This window comes from Lonchura striata, chromosome 3 (assembly GCF_050655825.1).
Source record: "Lonchura striata isolate lonStrDom1 chromosome 3, ASM5065582v1, whole genome shotgun sequence".
Classification (NCBI taxonomy): Eukaryota; Metazoa; Chordata; class Aves; order Passeriformes; family Estrildidae; genus Lonchura; species Lonchura striata.
In genome coordinates this window covers 57,200,551-57,225,381 of record NC_140705.1, presented here as the reverse complement: position 1 = coordinate 57,225,381, position 24,831 = coordinate 57,200,551, and the positions used below count along the sequence as shown (strand labels likewise).

General features: G+C 39.7%; 1 protein-coding gene across 11 annotated transcripts in view; it reads right to left on the bottom strand.

The window, feature by feature from the left end:
* PLEKHG1 (pleckstrin homology and RhoGEF domain containing G1) overlaps window positions 1-24,831 on the bottom strand; it is a 123,001-nt gene that overhangs the window by 27,768 nt on the left and 70,402 nt on the right. For 9 of the 11 annotated variants that reach the window (XM_085576528.1, XM_085576532.1, XM_085576531.1 and 6 more), the window contains 2 exons: window positions 17,453-17,991; window positions 2,191-2,291 (listed from right to left, as the gene is read on the bottom strand). In XM_085576528.1, the coding sequence (XP_085432654.1) occupies window positions 2,191-2,291; window positions 17,453-17,991 (640 nt within the window). Of the gene's footprint in view, window positions 1-2,190; window positions 2,292-17,452; window positions 17,992-23,739; window positions 24,621-24,656; window positions 24,772-24,831 lie in introns of those variants that run through there. The other 2 variants (XM_021540620.4, XM_021540617.4) reach the window with 2 other exon arrangements.

Here is a 24,831-nt window from a genome sequence, read left to right as displayed (position 1 = left end):
GGATAATCTGAATCTGTATAAACATCATTGGGACTAATGCTAACTCCTTTGGGATGAGAGAGGGAAGCATAAAGACTGACAATTTTGCATACAGTGCATTCATTATCTTTTCAAGTCAAATGAATGAAAATCTTATTACAATGCCTTTTAAGATGCTTTGATTTTTTGATTAAGTTTTATGATGGCTTCTCCTCAGAAGAAGCCAGACCTTATAACCATGAATCTTAGAAATAAATAGTTTTTCAAAAAGAGATCATATTAATGAAGTTATCATTTTTGACATTCAACACACCACTTGAAAATCCTAGGCAGCTTAGCTGAGAGAAAGTCCCATTCACTGAAATAAAATTTCTCAGATCTGCAAGTCTGAAAAAAAAACCCAGACTGAAACCTTAGACTATTGATTATTCATCAAATTCCAAGTTGAGGAAAACAACATAATTCTAAATTTATAAAATCATGCTCACAAAAAACATCTGAAACTACTAACATAGAACTGCCAAGTGGACCTTTTTTTGAAACTAAGAATAAATTAAAAATCTCTAGACTATGCTTAGGACCCAAAACCTACAAGGCAAATTTCACACAGGAGTAAACTTAATCCTTGAAGCTATATTGGGATCTACAGTGAGTGTTCAGTTTTAAGGACTCACAATTTCCAAGCAGAACTTTATATCAGAATGCCTGAAATATGTTATTAATTTACTAAATGCTTTGGACAAATTTCCAGTAAGTCTTAACCATTCTATCATATATATCTCTAAAATTGCCCAAAACTGCTTTCTGGGGTTTTTTTTCCAATTGCTGCATTTTTTTTTTCACAGCTCAGTAATTCTGTATAACAACTGATCATACTCGAAAGTACTTTTAGTAGGCAATATTTGCAATGAAGCTGGCATAAATGCATCCTAGCTATCAAGTCTGTAATTTTTTTAGATTTTGAAGGATCAGAAGATATAATGGCCAGGACCGTATTTTTCCATTCTGTGACCACTGGGAATCTGTAAGTTAACAATCATTGTCTCACAGCTCTAAAGCAGTCCATGAGCCTGTTTTAGCATACTCCCACTATGTATTTTCCAGCTGTTAGACATTCAGTAAAGTCAGTTGTTGTAGCTGAAGCAGGACACAGCAGCTTTCTAGTTAAGTGTATTTCCATTACCCTGCAGTAGCTATTTTAATCTTTGGGAAAAGACTTCAGATTTCATCTTTGTCCATAAATTCTGAATAGATCCATTCTCACTCTTTCCTTTGGCACTAAACAGCAATTCCAGCAGTTAAAGCCCTTAAAAGTAACTTCCCATGATGATGGAAAAACATTGAAGATTATCTTTGACACAAGTGCTCCACTTCAGACTCCTCTTTTGATTCAATTAAATCATTTGTTGTTCTTCAAAGAACACAGTAGTTTGGGAGATGTTAACTATAGAAAAGCTAAGAGCTTTTACAGGAGTATTGGTATATAAAAGATGTGGGAACTTTGTCACTATATTTTCTTCATTGGTTGAATAGTCAGGTTTTCCTTAAATGCAAACTAAGTCAATAATTTTTATAGTAATAGAGGATTCAGACAGAAGTAGCAGTAGCATGCTTCTCAAACTGCAGATACTGAGATCCCACACAATGTGGCACTAGCTATGCAAGCAAGGCATTTTACTTCAGGCTCCCAAAATACACTATAATCCCACCTACAGAGTTTTAGAGAAGGCTGAAAAGACACTGAACAAAAAACTTCAGTTAAGGAAAGGTACTTGAATACAGTTTTGAGAAATTAATTCAGGGAGCATCTAGTAGCATAAAACACTACAAAAGCCAGATCTGGATGATATAAATAGGTACACAGAAGGAGCTGATATAGTAGGAATAAAACATCTCTTTATTAAGGCACTAATTTCTTTTACAGTGGTCTTGCATTAAGCTCAGCTAAAGCACAGAGCAGGTTAGGCTTACATTCATGTAAATACCCAGCATATAAGCAAAAAAGTACATGGAGGCCATCTTGGTGCATCAAATAAAGAGCTAAAAAAATCTGGTGTCAGCAAACCAACTTTGCTTAGAATCAAAATTAGATAATTTCTTGATTTATAGATCTTGGCAGTTTAAAAGTGATAAAAGTGAATGTGGCTTGTTTGTTCCATCTTGTCAACACAGGCTATTGAAATGTTTCCATTTAGCTAAAAATGAATTTACCTGTTGAAATGGTAGATATCACGTATGTTTCCAAACAGGGCTGATCGCTCCTCTGTTCCCAGGGAGAGCTTGGTCTGGTCAGTGATACAGTCAAGGTAATCCTACAAGAGAAATGAGAGGGAGGTCTTCAGACATTTCCTCCTTTCCTAGATCAGTAAACAAAGCTATGTTTTATTGTACAAGATGAGTCTCTGAATATCAGTTTCACCTTATTATTACAATAAAGCCTTCAGCAGCCCCTCTGAGAACAGTCACTCTCTTATGAACGGTAACAGTACTTATCTGTTCCCTGAAACCAAGAAAATAACAAAAGGCTGAAAGCTAAGTTATACCTCTTAGACGGCACAGCCAATGTTTCTCTTGCTACTGATAAACAAATGCTTTCAAATTTCATTCACAGTGACATTTTAATTGATCCTTTGGCTGGCTCAAAGGCAAAAAAAATATAAAATATTAAGAATGCCATTTAATGCAGTCTTAGTAACAGAAAATCTATATAATGAAGAACAGAAAGCCACACAAGCAAGAGAGGCTCAGAAAAGCAACCACTGAGTCAATTACTTTTAAAAAAATCATGTTTACCAAAGAATTCGGAGTATGTAGAACACAGATCTCAATGTATCTATGTCCATGCAATTTACAAGCATAGAGTTACATTGTAAATTACATTGCTATATACTCTAGCAAAAATCTCTTTTTGCCCTTACAAAACTGATAGACTCTCATCCAGGGACTTTATTTGAATAAAAACATGACAGCTAGAAAAAGCTCAGATCAGCAGTGTTCTGGGATAACAATTTTCCCACCTCTTTCACTTTGATAACAGCTCAATGTCACCTTTTTTCCTGTTGCTGCTACAGTATTAAAAGCCTCTCATAAGGGCAAACAAATCCAGCAGGCTATTTAACTACAGCTCATGAAACAAGAAACCTGATGTGCTGCCACATTCATGAAGAAATTCTGCTGGAGTATGGAAATAAAAGTGAAAACAGCTGAAACAATGTGAAATAAAAATAAATAAAATCCTTTAGCCTGTGGCTAGACAATGTGGTGTGGCAACTTCCCAAAAGCAACACAGCATTCCAGGGTGCTGCAGGAAAGGAACCCTGCAAAATGCCAAAAAGACCATGCAAACTTCTAAGATATAACTGTGTTCCACAATCATAGAAAAAAGTATTATAGAACACACACACTAGCCAAGATTTATTCTCCATGTAAATTCTGTGAGGACAAGGGTTTGAATCAACCAGGATCTGACTTTTGGTTTCTAGATGTCCTCATACAGCAGGTTAAGAATTACAGCATTTAAGCCTCCATGTCCATATCCTTCTGTTCAACTGAAGCAGTGTCAGCAAACTCAGAGGTGTAACCAAGATTCAGGTTTAGGTACCAGCAGAATTTCCTGTCCCCTTCCCCTATCAATAATCCACATTCTGTCATCACCTCCAGTTAAAGGTAGCCCCCATCACTCCTGAAACTCAGTATTTTTTGCTGGGACAAAGCAAATAAGTCTATTCCAAGGTAAATCTGTGTTTTCCAGAAGAGGAATGGGTGGCAACAGGCAGGCAAGTCCTTGGAGATTCATGACATCTCTCCTGTGATAGCATTCAACCTTACTACACCTTCCCTTGTGGCTGGCAGCAGCCTCAGAGCCCACACCTGACCTTGAAATATATTTGTGCAGGAAGTCTTTAGAATCACATCCACAGGTTCCCTGAACTTCAGCTTTTTATTGATACTCAGAAGCTGCAGAAGAATAAAAAGGTTCAGGATGGTGAGGCAGACAGGACCGCAGCAAGCAGTATATTGGGTCAAAGGCAGAAGAAAATAATATTTTCAGGTCTACTCCAGTTTAATAGTATTAAACAAAAAACCTTTTCTGACCAGAGACACATCTTCATCATATAAAAGCAAAGAATAGAAAAGCTCCAGTGGAACTGTGAAGCCCTGAAAACATTTTTAGCACTGCAGGGACACTGCAGCACCCTGAGCTGTATGACAAGGTTGGGCTGCAGAGGAATGGGAATTTTACAATAAGTAACTCCATACAGCACATTCAATTAATCAAGAGAGTTCCTTTCCAATTCGTTCATCTCAACATAGCTGAAGCTTGGGTTTCTCTAAAATAACAAACATTCCACAGTTATTTCCAATATTGTAGACAGTGTTATATGCATGACCTGGTTTCTGCTCCTTTTTTTCTCTTATCCTGATTTTCCTCCGCATACACCTACTCTTCTCAGTCTTTTACCAATTATTAGTAAGAATGATGGAACCAGGTATCCTAATATTGCTGCCAAGCAGCAGCCTGCAGTGCTTTGGCAGTTTCCTTGCACTCCTGTAACATAGGACAGTATCAGCCTGCATACACCACACACCCACAGTCTCTGCTCCCTTTTGCTGCAAGCTCCTTCAGATTGTACTTCAGGCCTCCTTCTTCACCCAGCCTCAGATCAGAAACAAACCACAGACAGCTGGGTGGATTTGTGCTTCCTCAGGGTAAGGCAAGATGGCCATTTGTTCTAAACGCTTGCGATTCAGAGTTACCTTACACCTCGTCTCATACTGCTAGGAAATTACACAGTTTTGAGCTTGCTGTCCTGGTTTAGCTCTCTGTCTTTGTCAATATCACTGACTTGAGACTACAGACATGTTTACACTGCTGCTATTTGTGTAAGCAGATAGACACACAGCAAAAAGCTCCAGGTATCCAAGCTTTTGTGAAAAGGGTGGACCTTGGACAGTTCTAACACATTGGTGTCATGCAGATCAGGCCCTGCAGTACACAGTAGCACACTGCTTGCATTGGCTCAGCCAGAGAAACCTGTCTGATTATACTGCTTTATAGTTCACGTGTGCTCTCATAAAGGCTTTATGAACTCATCCAGGAAACAGATGCAGTATTGGCATATAACATCTTCTGCAAGGACAACACCACAGGCAGATCAAAGCTACCCAGACCTGGGGGTTTTCCTAATTATTTCTTAGCAAATGGTACTTTACCCCCATGGTAGTCACTGCCGTGTATCAACAGCTGTTATCATCTGGAGCCATAATGAAAGGTTTGAAGCTACAAGATAACAGGGCAGGGTGCAAATGTAATGACATGGTGCAGAAAGCAATGAAATTTATCAGAACAGAGTACTGGCCTTATTCACTTTATTTGTTTCTTGTCAGCATCTGTGAACCCTCTGTCGGCACTGAATGATTTGTTTATAACCTTTGCCTTTTATTGCTTCTCTGCAGTTATGGCATAAACATCTAGCTTACTTTGTAGGAGAAAAAAAACCCCTCACAAATGTCCGTCTCCTTTGATTGATTTATGGACCATGGTTTGCTCTCAGGGTATTGTATAATTTTGTCCTCCCTTTTCCTTGAAACTCTCCAAAAACTAGGAGAGTCTTGCCAGACTGCTCTGCCTTTCTTGCCGAGTTTGATGTTCTTCCCATTTGTCTTTCACCATGCCAAATCCATCAGAAGGAATGTCTGTTAGAAGCTGCATATCTTAACTACTGTCTCCTCCTCCACAATTACAAAAAAAGAACAAAAAAGAAAAAAAAAACCAAAAGAAAAAACATCTCTATAGGAATAAAATTATGAAAAAACTAACCTTAGAGGCTAAAAAATACAATTTTATGAATCAGAAATGGGAAAAAACTTTCAAAAAAAGCACAAAATATGCAAAATTATTATCACATATTGATTAATGTTTTCCATGACCAAACTTTAAAAACCAAATGCAAATGAGTGGGACATTTTCATCTAGACACCCTGATTTTCCTTTTGAACACATATTCACACTTAAAAAATGTCATCTATTGTTGTTTACACCATAGTATAAATCAGCCATTACTTTGGCAATGTTAAAATTACATATTTAAAGGGATAATATTAAAGCTAATATTAGCATAGTAATTCTAAAAAAATGGGTAAAAAACCACATTACCTTGTAAAATGAGAATCAATTTCTATCCTGCTTTGCAAGAAACACATATACTATATAAGTTCTTAGTAAGCCCTTTACAGGGCAGGAGTGTGCATATAAAAATATCACAAAAATCACAAAAGATAAGCAAAATTGTTAAAAGAGCAGTGTTGTTGCACAGAGGCAGTGCTTTGACAAGAGGCAGGCACACAATCCCAACAAAACTGAAAACTTGATTAAATATCAATACAAAAAAATAATCAAAAAAGGATTCTATCCACTAGGAAACTTTGCTATCTAATGCCTAAACAAGCTGCAGAAGAAAGAAAAGCTGGCCTATGTCTCTGATTTTAGCATCACATCCTGGGTCCAAGAGCAGAGGACCTACATCACAAAACCTTAGTCTCTGACTTAAAAATATTTTAAACCAGGTATTTATCAAAACTTCAATGGCTTCTTGCAGTGTTGCAGACAGAGGTAATATTAAATCAAGCAGGACATGATCCAGGCAGGACCATAGCATTACTCAGACCCTCAGTTTTCTGATACTTCCTAGATCTATGCTACTAGTAAAGCAGATTTTACTACTAGGTACTACCCCATACTCATGGCCACATGTTTTTCCCAACTTCCTTCTACCCAACAACACTGTGTTTGGCCAAAATCAGATGGCTGTGCAGAAGAGGAATCATGGAAACAGCTCAGCATCCTTAGCCACCTAAGCACTAAGCAAAAACCACTTGGAGGAAAAGGCTGCAGGCCAGAAGGAAAACATACCACAAAATGGATCCTATTTGTAGCCTGCTAGCAAGAGCCATGCTGCCCGAACTAGCCAAGCACTTGTAAACTAAGGAAGTTAGGCAGCAGATGTACATTAGAATAGACATTATAAAATGCTTCCCAGAGCTTATTCTGCTAATTATACAGGTAACAATAATATGTACCAATTCACCTTTTGCCTGATTTTTTTTCCTATTATTTTTTCTCCATTATTTATTTTATTTATTAATTTATCCAGCATGTATAGCAGCTGGATAAATTAGCAGCAGTATACCCTGAATGCCTTGTGGTTCAATGACCTGCTATCCACATAACAGGTGGCCAAGAATGATGAATTTTAGTCAGGGCAGTTCATTGCAGCTCTTTTCAATTATTTAAAGTACTGTTATGCTCTGCAAAGGCAATATACATTTGCATACTACGTATACTTTGCTATCTTGCTCTGGTTCCTTTGGCTATAGGAGTCCAAGGGATTGAAACCTAAAAATGCTTGCACTGTCCACCCTACAGATTCACTACATGCAAACCCAGAAACCTAAATAAAAAAAGAAAATTTCTGTTAGCATGTCTTTCTACTTTCTCTTTTTACTGGTTGTTGGTGGGGTTTTCTATACAGACATCTGAAGCTGGAAAAACCTCACACAGACCAAAGCACGGACAGGTCTGACAGACCTGCCCCTACCTGGGGCAATGCTCATTAAGGCGCAGCACAGTCCTGCCACTGACCTACAGCCTAAGCCAGGGTCTTTCTGAGGACAACGCAGGCTTGGAGACACAGCCTCCTCTGCTCCCTTCACCAGCATGAACAGAAAGCTCCTGTGCTCCATGTGCTTCCTCCTCACCTTTTCCATTTTGTTTTATATTCCTCAGCACCTTGCATGTTAGACTGCCACTTGTCAGCAGCAGCAAAGCTCTGCCCTTGTGGGAAATGGCCGTGCCAGGCCTTGCAGGTGGGCTTCAGAGGACACACCTACATGTTGAAGGACATGCTTGGAGAGCACTAACTCTCCAAGGAGCCATCAAAGGAAAAGGACATGGAGAGGACCTCCCAGCAGTGGCAGTCAGCCACCCTCCAAGTGGGAGCAGCCAAGGTAACCCATCTGCTTTACATAGTCTGACACTAGATGCAGTTTGATTGATTTCTTTCCTCTCCAGTCTCCCTGCAGAAGAGTGGAGTCTCTGAGCTGGCAGGAGGCAGCACCATCCTCTCCCTGGGCGGATGGTGGAGGATCCATAGCGAGCTCACCTGTGCTTCCTGCCAGCTTCCTGGGAAGTGCCAATTGACACGTGCAGCTGGCTCACACGCAGCCGCGGGTAGTGGCAGTAAAGCGTGACACAGTAAGACGATACTCTGCTGACTGACTGCATGTAGCAAGGGCAAAGATTGATGGTGGGAGCACTCGTGAGAACATGGTATGAGGAAAGACTAAAAATAGAGAAAGCACATGTAAGTTTTATTTCCACTGTTTAACATTGCAGAGTAAGGTGATCATGACACATATCTCCCTACACTTCACACAGCTAGGGGTTTGTAAATAAGTTAACAGTGTTAACTTAAATTTTACCTAGAGAAGTGAATTTAAAAAAAAAAAAAAGTATTTATTTCTATGTAGCTATTCCTGAGAGACAGATTTTTGATAATCAACTTCCTCACCTATATTATAGATGGTAAAACACTGTCCCATTTGCAGCTATTAAGGCCTGGAAGTAGTGACCCCTAGTAGGTTCCCTTGGCTTCATCCACACTCATGGAAAGCTGTAGAGGGAGTTATGTGTCAGCCAAAATTAGCACTGAGGGATTCCTGAGTCCTAACACCATGTTTTGCACCTTGAAAACACTCTTTCTTTGGTTTAGGCTGCCTTTGAACAGTTGCGCATATGAGCACAGGCATATTTGTATACAAAGTTGGAAATTTCTAGGGCACATCAATGTCAGCAATTTAACAGTCAGGAGAACTTGTCACAGGACTTCAAACTGTCAGAGCACAGCTAATCTCAGGAAATTAAGTAAAGAATTTGCCCTGGAAAACTCCCTCAGTGGGAGGTCCCTCAACACTCTGTTGCACGGAATCCATTCATAGGGGCCCTGGGCAAGGACAACTGCCTCACCAGGGTGCATGGGCGGGAGACAGCAGAAAACAGCTTCCTCCTGCTTTACAGCCTGAGCCTTTAAAGCAAGCTCTGCACATCCTCTTGCCCCTGCTCCAGTGTTAGAGGATGCCTGTATCAATTTCCAGCTATCTCACAGTTCTTCTAGGAGTCACATGTTCTGCAATGTCTACTCCACCAGTCGAGGGTCTTATGTCCTTTCTTTTTGCCCAGTGTATGCTTTCTTCTTATGTCCCATGAGACATTTCAGCATGAATGCTGTGCCTACAAAGCTCTCTGGGAGGGTCAAAACCTGACACCAGCTGATCCATCATTGAATTGTCAGCCTGCCTGGATGGACTGCTCTCATGGATTTTTGCCTTCTTTGTCATAGTGAATTTTTGCTCTAATGAAACACAGTCAGAGTTCAATAATATTCCTTTGTTCAACTGCAGGAATTCCATGCTAAAATCTCCCATCTTAAAAAGACACCTTGGAAGACAGGCTGTCAATTAAATCAAACTGTAATTTGACAGAGATGCCTTAAAGCACTCAAATTGAAACTGGTTGATGGATTGTACACAGACAAGTCCTGTAAATGGTCCAACATCTGTAAAGTTGATTATGGGTAAATCACTGGGAACAGAAACTCATGTGAAGCCCTACTTAGACACTTCAGCACACTAACTTATTGAAGTTGAAACCCACTGATTAAATCCATGTCCCACATTTATCTTCATTTATCTGCCAGCACCACTGCCACATCGCAGCTACAGGATTTTTTCCCAGAAGCTGGCACTCAGAATTGTTGCTCAGAGGTGTGGTAAGAAGCAAGTTCAGAGCACAGGTGGAGATCACGGGATTACAAATGCTATCAGTAGTTTACTGACATGTCATTAAGGAGTAATGTGATGCCCTCATCTAATGTCTTTCTAAAGCTAAAAGGAAACACAGATGAAATAAGCTACAGTAATGAAAACAGCCAAATGAAAATAATTAATAGTAATTAGGATGAAAATTAATTTGAGGTTGCTAAGCAGATGAAGTGCTGTAAAGATTTCTAGATCTAAATCATTTGTATCAATCATCATAATTCAATAATCTCAATATCACTCAAAAAAGTACCAGCTAGAAGTGTTTAGTAATTTTAATATTTTTTAAATTAAACTTCATCTATAAATTATTTTTTACAACATACTTTAGTTTGTCTGATTACAACCTTATTGAACCATAATCAAACAAAACTTTGAGAATTATTAATGCATATTAGGTCTTCCAAGATACCAATCACACAGGAAAAGAACCTGAGCCTTGTGGTGTAGACCCTTGCCCTATTAAATAAACTTTCCTCAATTTGTAAGGCAAATGGATGATAACATTTTTTAAAAGAGAACTCAATATGCTTACAAGTTAAATGAGACATTCCAGATGAGAAATGTTTATTTTAAAACACAAGAAGGGAATCTGAAAGAGTCTGATTTTCAAAGAATGAAAATGCAAACCCAGCAAAATGGAGAAAATCTGCACACATCCTAAACACACATTTATCTTAACCTTAGTAACCACATGATTACCAGAGACTTCTGGATGGCTTTTCTTATGAATATATGAAGAACAATGAAATAGAAGTTTATAGAGGGTGGTTTGTAAGGAAAAACTTTGTTAAAGTGTCTTATCTGCAAAATAGTCTGCTCATGAAACCAGGAAAAATAACAGCTACCTCCACATCTTAATTTGCTGGACTGGTAAGAGCAAAAAAGAGAGAGACTACTATGTGGTTTGTTAAGCATTCAGACTTAAAGGTCATGGATTACTAGAGCACTGTTCACTGACAAGTAATATTTAATATCAGTGATATAACAACTTTAAAAGCAGTCAAATATTTTCATGGAGCAAAATTGAAATGGGTATATACACAAATGAAATTCCAGAAACTATAGCCTGGCTGAAAATGCAGAAATGTCTTTGCCTTTAAGATATCACCTCCACATGATGAAATTTCATTCTACAAAAAAATATAACCGCACTTAACCATTGTAATGTTTACTGAAAATTTTGCAGCATAAGCTATACTTCCTATCCTTGCCTCTCAGCTCTCAGACCTCTTCTTCACAGTTTTCCTGCCTACTATATAAACTTTTGTAAAGCTGCTGCTGCTGCTCTGTTCTGTGGAACTCCTTATCCACAGCCAGTAAGCAACAACAAGACAGAGGGCAGAGGTGAAGAGACGTCTCTTTTGTTACTTCCTGAATCCCAAAAGGGCTCAATGCATCCCCCGAGGCAGGGATACAACGTCCTGCTCCAGCCTCAGTGCAGTCACAGGAAGGACGTTTCAATCCTGGAGTCTCCTGGCCGCCACCAGCACTCCTAAATGGCACACTCCATATTTAAATTGCATCTTCCCCTTGCCTCCCCGCTCCCAAAAGAATAAAGCTTTCTGGAACAGAAGATGAACTTTCATCCTTTAATCTATATTCATTCACATTCAGCAAGTGGGTAGGAGGTTGCAGACAGCACGGTCTAATGATTTATGCCCTGCTGCCAGAAAAGGGAGGACAAGAGCAACAGCAGCCAGACTTTTCAGCAATTCTGTGGCTCCCTGGAAGAGCAACAGCCCTCCCTGCTGCTTCTCTCCCACCCACAGCTTAAGAAAGGCTCACTGTACATTTATAGACAGCTCATTTATTACTGCAGTGTAACTCACCCTTCTGTGCTGTGCAAACACAGAGCTGACCTTAAAACAAACCCAGAGCTATGGCTATACATTTGTGCTGTCTTAATGTTTGCAGTCCCAGTCAACCAGTGAAGCTCTGCAATCACCTGACAAAGACAGCCTCTGTCCCAGCAAGTTCCTACAATGTAGCTGTAAGGTAAGAACTGGATGCAAAGTACAGATGAAGGAAACAGAAGGCAACAATCACATTTTATTCAGTGTCTTTCAAGTGCTTGGGAACATGCTGAATGAAATAAATTTATGAATGTTGCCAGCAGAAATAAGACTGAAGTAATGGTGATGCAGGTAAGAAAAACCATGCATCAGTATATATAACCCTGGCTTTGCATATTTCCTGTGAAGTTAGTTTACAAACAGTTCCCTCTTCATGCCACAGCATAAGCAGATGCTTACACCATACAAGTTATTAGGTTACTTTTGGTTGTTTCACAACACATGCTATTCCTATTGTACAGCTATAAAACCTCTTTTTCCAAAACCCAGAACCTTTCTCATCCTGCCCAGAAGCAAAACAAGTTTTGGGTTTTGCTTCTGCTTTTGTTAGGCATCATTAAAGGGCACATATGATGAGGAGTTTATAGCATATGTAGCTGTCAAAACACTTTTGTTCAAGATCTTGGAGTTCCAGAAACAACTGTATCTAAAACTATTTAAGACACAAACACAAAACCCAGTTTGTGTATACTTCCACTACTTTCGGTTGCCTAAGGATGTTTAATATGGTTCACGTACAGGAAGGAAGAAGTCTGCAGGGAAAACTGAGCTATCCCTGAAGTGCATTAGAAGAAAGAAGTCTGATTTACTTTAGGTATTTATTTAAGGATAGACAGAATAGCTATTTACACCTGTTTGGTAACTTACCCTGTGGTGTTCCTAACTACCTCCTTTCTCAGCAGTCTGCACTGGTCCTGATTCATAAACAGCAACTCCAGAAACAAAACACAACACTACTGTTCTCTAATAAACCTACTTACAAATTCATTAAAAATAATTAAGTGGAACATTTTTCTGCTCTGATTTATATTGCTGTAATTCTGTTTAAACTCCACACATTTCAAGAAGGCCTCTTGGACATGTACTGAGATTCTTCAGTTTCAGCTGTCATATCTCAGTATTACTGGAAAAAACTTCCCTTATTTTTAAGCTGAACTTTCCCTTAAGGAGGTCAGTCAGAATTTGACACTGCTCTTTCTTCATGGAGGAAAGAAAAGCAGTGAGAAAGTTCAGCTCAAAAATTTAACAAATACTAATCACAGTTAAACTTATCACTGTTGCATAATCATACTACATTTATACAAAACATAATATTTGTTTTTCACATAATTTAAATTGTTTATCCAAATTTTCACATGCAATTTATGTCAGCAATACGAAGATATCTTTCTCAGGTATGCAGGTTAGCAGGCATAGACAAAGAGGTCACATGTCAAAATTAACTATAATATGGGAACAAGCATTATGGGATGCCTTAGCTATACTGGAATTCCCAGATTTTGAATCTACAAATAATTAACTTTCAGAGCAGCACTATTCAGAAAACTCGGAGCACAAGCAGCTATGCTTTTACTAACACATCACAAGTGACAATGTGCACACTGCAATCTTCAGAATGGTCTTTTTAACTAACTGCTTTAAACACAGGAGACATCTTCTAGCTGCAGCACTGGGAGACAGGAAACAGGGAACAATAACATTCCAACACACTTCCTCTCAGAAGGGCTTCCCTTCATCACTGATGCCCCAACACGTATCTACCTCAAACATCCAACATTTCCCCTTGCAAGGCTTGTCCCCACCCCACAAGGGGTATATAGCTTCAACAGACATGTTCTCCTCAGATGAAGCTTTCCATGCTAGAAACCTGCCTCCCTGATGAGTTGTTCTAGGATATTTCAGCAAAGCCATTCCCCTGAGGCTTTTTGAGAAAGAATGCCTTTTTTTGCTCATGTTGAAAAATTTTGGTGACCTTTCCCCTGAGAAGACAAGCACCCCCAGGCTGACTAGCAGGGACATGAACCACATCCTCATGTCTCAGGGAGAGACAGCAGCAGATTCAAGCATAATGGAGACTTTGTTTCTCAGAGTAATGCTTTTGCTGCTTTAATGTAAATTCCCCTATTTTTGACCATACTGGGGTGGGGTGAAGAGACACCCTCCAAATTCATGTATCCTCAATAGGAACTTCTAGCAGTGGTCCTTTGCAAGGTTCAGCTTAGGCTTCACAAGGCCCTAACCCACAACTGCCATTCTCAGGTGCTGCCAGTGACATCTGGCTCAGATCTGATCCTCTGAGGCAAGAGCATGGAAAAGATTGTTCCCATGTCTCAGTGACTCTCTGCAAGCCATAAACAGTATAGAAAAGCATGCTGTGCAATTTCAGGGCAGAGGAGACATAAAGGAGTACTACAGGAAGATGGGAAGGACAAAATGGGAACCAAAGAAAGCCTGGTGGACATCCCTTTTAACTTCTGTGCACTTAAGAGGGCAGAAAAATTAAGAATGGTGATGAAAATGTTGTCAGGCCTGCTGAGAGAACTATTGCGAGAGCTCTGGAATCAGCAGAAATGAAGAACATGAGAAAGATTAATACTAAAAAGCAAAAGATCACCTAAGGAAATGAGACAACATACTGATGTGATGCAGATGGGATTTACTGAGAGAAGACTTAGGACAGATAGGCAGCAAGATTATAAGCAGGAGATTGTGCAGAGGGGAATGGGACTTTTTCAAATGAGGAGACTTAGGTATAAAAGGAGGGGGCTAGGGACAAAAAAACTTTCTCCTCTCCAGAAAAGATCTGGAGAGGAGAAAGGACAAAGACTTCAACTAGTTCAGTGGAGACGGTTTAAAAAAAAAAAAGTCACATTTGGAATTAAAGTGTAGAGGAATTCATTAACATAAATGAAGTCTCCCAGATTTCAGATGGAGTTCAAGATTTCTGAAGTTCAACCTCTGTTTACATCAAATACATGTGAAACACACTGACAATGCACACTTCAGTCCCCTCTAGTTTTTCTATAGACACCAATGACCTTTTACTTATATTTTTATACTGATAGGGGTGCAGATGCAAGTATTGTAACAGTGCATTTGCATTATTCTTTCATTTTGCAAAGGTAAAACAGAAATGTCAATGTCTTTCTACAGTTACAAGCATTTATAAAAATTATGAATGGGAGCTTCTGACTCCTATGAACTGCAAGGGCAAAACAGATTTTTTTATAACTTCAGGAACATCATTTTATTCGGGGGAGGAAAAAAAATCACTTCAGTAAGTGACTCTAATTGAAATTTAGGTCTATTCTAACTACATTGCTACTTGAAAAAGTCAGACTAGATCCTGAAGAGGAAAAGGTCAGTGAGTTCTGCCCTGGCCAGTACACCTGTTAGCATGACACAAGCAGGAAGCAGAGGTATCCAATTTCTCATCACAAACTTGCCCAAAACAAGCTTCAAGCTGCACTCATTCAAAATTGTAATTATCCTTAACAGATCATCTGATAAAACATACCAAATGGTGGAAAAGTTCACTCTATCCTTGTTGCAGTGCTTGCCTGTGCAAGAATCACAGCAGCATGCCTCAAGACAATCCTAACCCCACTGTCCTTCCAAGTCATGGGCAAAATGGCCGTACTGGCTAGGAAAGCAGTTGTTTTTTAATGCTTATCCTGGAGCAAAGGTTCCTAATAGCACCTGTACCTCATCCTAAACCTGCCAAATACTTCTTGCCAGCAGTTGGGAAGAAAACTGGAAAACCTCAGCAGCTCTCCAGGATCATTAAAAAATCACATTAAGCACCTCCCATGAAGTCAATTTCTGCTTCTATCTATCAGCTTGGCACTGTTAAGATCACCCAGATACTCAAAAGGCAACAGAAGTTATGATTTTTTACTTTATTTATTCACTTACCAATGCCCTAACAGCATTAGGTCAATACAAGCATAAAAAGGATGAAATGCTATTTGTCCCATTCCTTCATATTATTTTACTTCAGGCATGATATCTCCATATTCTAAGGACAACATAGGTTGGAAAGGACACTGCCCCAAATACGGTGCTAGCCTAACTCTTAGTGAACTGACTTTTGATATTATGACTAGTACCAGGATCCTATATGAATTTCACAATCATCCATGTTATTAGGTCATTTGTGCTCAGCTAGCCCTGGAAACCAGTTCCTGGCACACTAAAGACAAGAAGGTAATCAAGAACAGTCATCAGGTATTCACCAAGGGAAAGTTGACCAGTCTGATAACCTTTTGACCATGAAATGACTGGCTTGGTAGATGAATGGAAAGCAGTGGATATTGTCTACCTCAACTTCAGGAAGGCTTTTAACTGCCTTAAGATCCTCATGCACATGCTGAAAGACTAGGAGTTGGATAAGTAGACAGTAAGTTTGACTGAGAACTGCTGAACCAACAGGACCTGAGGGTGGTGATCACAGGCACATAATCTAGTTGGAGGCTAGTGGCATACCTTAGGGGCTTTCTCAAGTTGTACAGTTTACAGCAGAGGAGGATGAGTGAGGGCTAAGGCTTCCAAAACCATGGTGGCCATGCCTAGTGAGTGGTTACTATGCACAGAAACTGACTTGGTTTTACAACATCTGACAACTTTACACAGTCCAAAATGAAACTCGGGCAACAGTTGAATGTAGTGACAGCACCAGCTACGGAAACCAATGAAATCTTGCAGAAACAGCAACCTTTCTCAGAACTTTGCAGGGTGGGGTACCAGTGTTTTAATCATAACATGCATTTAAGTTATCAAAGCCTTCACATTTTTCCCCTGCTATTATGGGACCATGCAGGTTAGAGCTGAAGGTGAGGAGAGTGTCTCCAGCTGGCTGATATTTCCTGTCTCAGGTGACCACATATACCTACCTGGACCTCTAGGTTCTACAAACAGCACACTAAGCACTTCTTTGTGTTAAACATGTAGGCTACAAATAATAGCCAAGGGAATCAATTGTCATCTTTAAAAATGCAAAGCAGAATGATGCTGATGGCACAGACACAAGTACAGAGTGAAAAGAACAATCCACAGAAGGACTCATCCATATTTTGCCCTGTACTAGAAAGAGGAAATGAAAGGTGCTGTTAGGCTAAGGATCAGACAAAAACTCTACTGCTGCTAACAAATGCTACATCCATTCAGAATAAATATTAAAGAAAACATAATTCCTTCACATTACAGCCAAACAATAGTATTTTCCAGCAGATACATATGCCATATTCAACACCACAAGCCAAGGACAGAGAGAGAACAGACTGCAGCTGTGAGCTGTATGAAAAGGACAGGGAAAAAAGCAGGAAATAATTTGCCGGGCTAGGACTCTGGGAGGGCCAGGAAAAATCAGTAAGACCCTTTAGATAAAGCATATAAAGAGGTTAAATCTGTCTTGCTTCTTGTTATACATTCTAGGACACAGAGTAATTTTTTTTTGTAAATATAAAAAATCCTATTTTTTTTTACTACAAAGCATTTATCACTCTTTGTTCATTACTGCTGTCAGCTGTAGGATGTTTCTGTTATTTCTTCATGAACAACAGTAACATCTTAGATTTATCAAATAAAATAAAAACTAGAAATACATCTGAACAATGAAGTTACACTAAAAAGACCAACAAATGCCAGTCCCCATCATCAGATTCATCTATACCACTGTGAAAGCAAACAATGTAGAAAATGACATTATGGAGCAGTTAACACTGTCTTAACCAAGCCCCTACCTTGACAATGCTTTTTAGATCCTGCACATACATCCTCTCTGTCTCCAGAATCTCTTGGACAACTCTGTCTACGTAGAGGAGCTTTGGACTGGTGGGCTCTGTGGTCAGAGACATCGCACAGTTTTTGCTTGCTCCTTTTGGTTCTGCTTTCCTTGGCATGCTTGGCCTTTTCTCAAGGTTTCCCTCAGGATCCTCTTGCTCCACAGAAGAGTTTTTGCGTGTCTTGCTGCTGGAAAATTGCCTGGCTGGGACCAGTTCTAGCTTGATGGCACCTGTTTCTTTATCCTGGTTAAACAAACCCAAGTGGCTGTTTGAAACCAAGGTCATTCTGCTTCCAAAGGAGCAGTGGCTGTCCCTGGAGGATGCAGAGGAGGAAGTGGAACTAAAGCTGACAGGACGGTCACTGTCTGACAGGTCCATGGTGTTTTTCTCACAGTAGCGGAAAGATCTGCTCTCCTTGTGCAAATCTTCCTCCTTCTTCTTGGATTCAAGGCCCTCTGTCACAGCTGGTACAACATCAAGAGGTAAGTGGAAGTCATCTAAACAAACAAACAAACAAACAGAAGAATTTGGTTTATTGTTGCTGCTCCATGTAACGCAAAATTTGACGGCAGATACTTCTAAAGCTTTTTGCTTAGAAAGCAGCCAAAACTCTATTTAAACCAAAAGACAACCAGAACAACTTGGTTTGGGGGGCACTGTAACTCTAATGATTTTTAAGTTGTGGAGATCCCCCAACAAGGGCTACAACACCACATTCCTCCTGCTTACACTTCTGTCTCTGGCACATCCTTTTTCTGCCAGTGTGCTGGGGTTGCTGCTAGCACATCCACTGCTCAGGCTCAAAACAACTCAAAACATTTTCCCTAAGGTTATAAAAGATCCTCACCACTTTACTGGGAGCAGTCTCTGCTATCTCCCAGCTGAGCCCTCACCCTGGTTTGGGAGGTTTGAAAGCCTCAAGAAACACAGTGATACTAGAAAGTGTCTTACATTTTGAATACCATAATGCCAACAGTCTTAAAAAAACTAAAAGCAGTTATCAATTACCAGCTCTGTGGCTTGTACAAAAATACTAAAAGCAGAACAATTTCCCAAAGAAAATAATGTTGTTTCTGAAGAAAGAGTCCCCATTGGAAAGAGTGCTGCCAAATAATTCAGTTTTCTACTGGGAAAAAATAAGTAATTCTAAAACTGTTGTGCTCAAGCCAAAATATTACCCCCTACTGAACTGACCCAAAGCTGTTTTTCAGATCAGTGCAACAACAAAATAAGATGTCTGTCTTCCTGTTGAAATTTCAATTCTGCTTTATTTTCCTTGCCAAACTGCCCTGCAGGACACTGTCCATGATGCAATGTAGATTTGTCACTGGCCAAGCTGTGTGTAATGAAGCATAAGAATCTGCAAAAGTAGCTGCAGGTAAATTCAATACTTCAAAGCTTTGTTTCCGTAAGAAGTGTCCTCCCAAAAAAAAAATCTTGCCACAAACTCATGGAATTTCATAATGCCTGTCCTGTGATAAAAGGGAAACTTGTGACAATTCAGGAAGAAAAGCAACACTGAAGCTACCCACAGCATGGTAACTTAGTCCTTATTTTAGTCCAGTGACAACTTTTCAAAAATTCATAACAGTAATTACAGCTCTTGACAACAGTTTCAGTAAAGAAACCATAAAGCTGCAAATCAAACCCGCCCAACCTTTAAGGTGGCCCTTCTTGAACTGAGTCAGACTTGCTATGTAATTACAAGCAGAAACCTCCTGGACACAGCTCCTGCAGCTGTCAGAGCAGGGGGAGGATTTCTTCCAAAGCTGAATGCAACTCTCCCATTTTCCAAAATAAATCCAAAGCAAACAGGAATAAAATACCAGAGGAGAATGTTTTGATTTATTTGGCCTATCTTCAATGCATAAGATTTCATTTGGATGTAATTACTAGTACTATTTCAGTCATGATGGGATTAGCTTTCAATTAAGGAGAAGTATTACCCTCAAGGTGATGCACAGAATTAACACTGAGAGTAATTTGCTCATTACAAGGGTTAGAAAGTGGCCATTAGATTAAAAATCTAATTCAGCAGGTCTGTACCTCTAGTTTTATCTTGTAGTCTGCAAATCTATAGCCTTTCTTAATGCCAGGTTCTTCTAGTTTTGAAGCATAGAAGCATATTTTCTTACCCTTTTTGAATAAACCACATCAAGTACCAATTCCAAAATAAGATATAAAGCAATAAAATAGGGGGGAAAATTAAAACAGAAAAATGCAGTGAAATTCTCTTGTTTCTATGTGGGTACAGAAAGTGATGTGTGCCTTGCTACTACTGGAGATAAGAAAGTATATATTTTTGATAAGAAAGAATGTATTTTTGTTATCAGCTTTAGATCATTTTTCACATTCAAGTTAGAAAGCACAACATTGCTGAATGAAAAATGCACAGGATAAACAAGATAACACGGGTAGCACTTCCGCTAACTTACTCCAAGGTATTTTACTAAAATTACATGACAAAGAAACACCTGATTAGCTACATTTAGGAGGGAAGTAAAGGATTCTTATTAAATTCTATTAGCTCACATGCTTTACTTCCTGTTTCACTGACATACGGTCTGCCTCTCAGGTAATAATGCAAAGGCATTAATAGTAGTATTTGCTTCACAAAAATTTTCATTAATATAAAAAATAGAAACAAAATACAGTTCATATCAATGACATTGGAATCAGAAAAAATGTTAAAAGTAGTTTTTCATAGGACACACTTGTAGCCAGAAGCATTAGAACCTAACATGTTTTAGAAAACCAAAGTAAACTCACATATTTTCTTATTTAATGACAGTATCACTGCTTATTAAAAAAGCTGAGGATTAGTTGGAATTGCTAAAATGGTTTTGCTCTTTAGCACTTGTATTCCCAGTGACCTTGGCAAACCCCAGACAACTGCAATGCATGGCTAATTAATTGCATGCAACATGGTTGACTCCAGTTCCTCTATTTTTTATAGAAATTGCTATTCTTGTATGCTTCTACATAAATTACACCAAACTAGGTATTTGCTGCTTGGTCTGATGTGCCCTCAGAGCCTCATCCTGACTATAAATCTGAAAATTTATTTTTTGCTTCATTTTTCTCCTTTCCCAGGTGGATGTAAATTGTCATTTGACTTTTGTGTGGAGAGTTCTGTTACAATTTTGTCCATTGTGTCTCCAAACAGTAAAATACATTTCTCAGGGTGCACTCTGATGACTCAGAAGCAGTGTTCCTGCAGAGCAGCAGGTAGGCACCTAGGCAGCTGGCACACTTGTAAGAAAGGCAGGGCAGAGAGGACTGGGGATTTCAGCATGGCATGGAACCAAGGAAGCAGTTCCTCTCCTCTGCTGGCTAGTCCTAAACCAAACACTGCTTGTGGAAATCAGGGCTTGGGGGCATGCCCTGGCTCTGCCCAGCTCTCAGTTCCTGCCTCAGGTATTGGTAGCTGTGAAAAATCTATAGCCCTTCCCAATAACACAGGACCTGTAAATCTTGCAAGGCTTCAAAAGTTTGTCTGAGCATTGCACTTGGCACTGGGTGAGGCCACACCTCAAATCCTGTGTTCAGTTTTGGGCCCCTCACTGAAAGAAAGACACTAAGGTGCTGGAGTGTGTCCAGAGAAGGGCAACAGAACTGGGAAGGGTGTGGAGCACAAATCTTATGAGGAGCAAGTGAAAGAGCTGAGGGCATTCAGTTCAGACACAAGGAGGTTCTATGGGAGACCTTATTGCTCTCTATAACTACCTACCTAAAAGGAGGTTGTAGCCAGGTGGGGGTTAGCTTTTTCTCTCAAATAACACATGATAGGACAAGAGGAAACAGCCTCAAGTTGCACCAGGGGAGGTTTAGATTGGATATTGGGAAATATTTCTTTACCAAATGGTTTATCAAGCACTGGAACAGGCCACATAGGGAAATGGTGGAGGTATTTAAAGGATGTGTAGATGTGGCACTTGGTGACACGGTTTAGTGGTGGACTTGGCACAACCACTGGGCTAACAGCTGGACTTGATCATCTTAGAACACTTAGGCAGGAAAATAACCTCTTCAATTACCCTCACTGTTAAAATTAGGAAGTCAAAATTCTGTTAAAATTCTGCAGTCACAAGAGCATCAGGACAGAGAGCAGTTGAATAGAGTTCACTGCCACAGTCACATGCCCATTCTCTTTTCTCTTGTCAGGATCTGTATTTGGCTTTGCAGAACTCCAAAGAGTACTTTTACTCTGCTGTTGTACCACAAAGTAACTTCTCTCTCCCACCAGCTACCTAAGGTCTGTAGCAAATGCCTGACAAGAAATTAAAAAATGAACTAATGACAGTGAAGAGAGAGTAAACACCCTCCCTCAGGATTACTGTCTATGAATCATAACTGACCCAGTGCCTTTGCAAACCCTGTAACCTCTTGCAAATTTCTGTTTTTCATGGAAACTTACTATAAAAAGCAAGTAATTTGTCCCATATCCCATGGGACTGATTTACAAGCCCACTCCACCCTATCCTTCCAGTTTCAGCAGCAGCACCAGTGGGCAGGTGCATTCATCAAAACGAGTCTGCAAACACTGTGTGAAATTGTAGGTACCCCCAGATCCTGCGGAGGCACACACTCTGAGCAACTCTTCTATACCCTGACCCATGTCTGGCCTGGTTCACTGCTTTTTTTGTTAGGCTTTCTTTTGGTTACTGAACCTTTTCAAGGATGAACCACAATAATATTGAGAACTTTTGTTAGTTGTGAATAACAGTATTTAACTCAGTCTGGGAAGAAAAAAAAAAAAAAAAAAAAAAGAAATCTTCAATTTGCATACTTTAATTAAGGAATAACAGTAATTACTTGTTAGCTCAGCACTGAAAGGAGGATAATTACTACTTGTCCCTACTCACAAGGAAACATGCTGCCCAAACAAGGTCATTTCTTGTTTGTGCCTTTTCATTAATTCAGTTACTCTCTCCCCCTTCCCAGCCCCTGCAAATCTCCCTGCTCCTGTGTCACACACACACACGGGCATAGCACAACCCCAGAGCACTCCCCAGCAAGAACAATGACAGATGTCCACTCTACAGACATGCAAGGGCAAGGAATACTACTGTTTCATCCCAAAAGGCAACTCTAATATTAGTTACAAGGCTGAAGGCACGTGCAAAACAACCATCTTGGCATGTCTCGGGTTTTTATTGCGCAGACATAAATAAGTTCACACCAAAAATGCATAACCTTCTGCTATCACTTGCTTTTCTTTAACAAAAACCTCCTTTCTGTAATTATATTCATGGTAATGATAAATGGTTTTCCATTATCTCTGCAGCTTTGGCTGTGCTAGAACATTAGTATACAACGAGAGATAAAGTGCTTTATCTTTAAATGTAAAACTGACTTAAAGATCCCCAAGTCCCATCTAAATATATGTGTTTATTCCTCCAAGTTGTTTACTGCATATGAAATTTTATGACATAACTGCACAAGTAAAAACTCCAAAGTTAATTTATATTCATGATTAGAACTGTTGTTGCCTTTCTCCAGGCAAAAAAAAAAAAGCGAGCACTTTAGGTGTTATCTACAAAGTCAACATTACCAGAAATTACAGTCTTCACATCCTCTGGAGTTTAGCTACCAAAAAGCGATGAGACTACAAGAAATATCTTTCCTGTTTTTTTTTTTTTTTCCCTGAGATATCTTCATATTTCAAATAAACCATTCATACTGTGGATACAATTAAGCAAACTAGTTCAGAACAATTTCTACATTCAGTATCAAATTCAAAATGCAACACTGGAATTCAAAAACAAAAATGCTTTACAGCTTCCTGACTGAGAAAGATTAAAATCCATCCAATTCCAATCCCAAATGATCTTAAATACACTCCCTATATCTTCTGCTCTGAATCCTGTCCAAGTGAAGGTCAGCAGATTTTAATCATTAATTTAATATATGAATACATATCAGTTCTAAAACTAACACCCTCTGTGAAAAATAGCACACCAGAGAGCTACAATATTTGCAGGATTAGATGTCTAGCCTGGACTGTCACAAACGATCCTCTGCCAAGTATTTTAACTGAACTTTGAGGAACAGAAATCCCATTTATTAGAAATCTCACAACAAGGGAAAAGAGTCACCAACTAATGTGCTTCTATCAGTCCAGTTACCGTCCCCCCACCCCCACTGCCCGCAGTATTTAAAGCAGAATAGCCTCTGTCACAATCAAGCACGCTAATACCCCAGAACATTATTGCAAGGGAAAATCCTCTGCGACAGTATCTCACCACTGAGGAATGTTTCTGGCTCCTCGAGCCCGGGCTGAACAAGTCCTCTCTCCTTTTCAGTCCTCCCCGAAGAGCCCACGAGCTACCTGTGCGGCAGAGGAGAGGCGCGGGCTCTGACTTCAGCTGTTCCCGAATTAGCTCATTGGGCACTCAGGTAAAACGAGAAGCTCTTACTAGTCTGTACAGCTCCTTCGCCAGAAATATTGCATGAGTCAGCTTTTATCTATCAAAACCCTAAACACAAAGGCTTTACAGAAACCTGATTCACAACTTTCTCATCGCCTTTTTCCCAGCGCACCGACAGCCTTCGGCATCACTACAAGCTTTAAATGACACATGACATCATGCAATTCAGGGACAGGACAATGGGCATCACTGTGGGTAACTTTAAAATGCACACTTCACTGAGCAACACCCACTAACTTCCATTTTTCCAGGCACAACACTGAGCAAACATCAGATAGAGCCCCCACTTCCACAGCATTTGTTTCTTTGATTTGTAGACAATATTGATTAGCATGTAAAGCAAATAAATCACTTACTGGTACTGTGAAATTTCTGTGTTTATGTTAGAAACTTCCATGAACTTGCAATATAATAGGACTATCCCAGGAAATATAAGCATTCTGGATCTTATTCTGCCCTAACATAAACAGGAACAAGCTTTTGCAGTGTGCTTGCAAAGATTCAGTGATTTGGGGTTTTCTTCAGGGCAAGAGAAGTGAATTTCAGAAGAAACTGTGAAAACCATACCATCAAGTGTTCTGTGCTAAATCACAACAAAGTAAAAGGAAAAGGAGAAAACAAAGGGGGGAAAAAAGAAAACAGAAAGGAGAGGAGGCAGTGAGAGGAGAAGCAGGAGGAAAGAAAAGATGAAAAACAGAAAACGAGAAAAAAGGATGTAGGCTGGTGCTAACCTGCTAACCCATGAGAAAGCTGACATCTCCTTTCCCTGCAGAGGGTGTGGTGGCATTTCCATCTTGGAGCTGGGAGGCAAAAGAAGACAGCAGAGTTCCCAGCTGCTGGCACCACTTTCCAGGTGTGCTCTCACAGCTGCACACTGAAATGTAGTCCCCAAATAGGCATTCTATC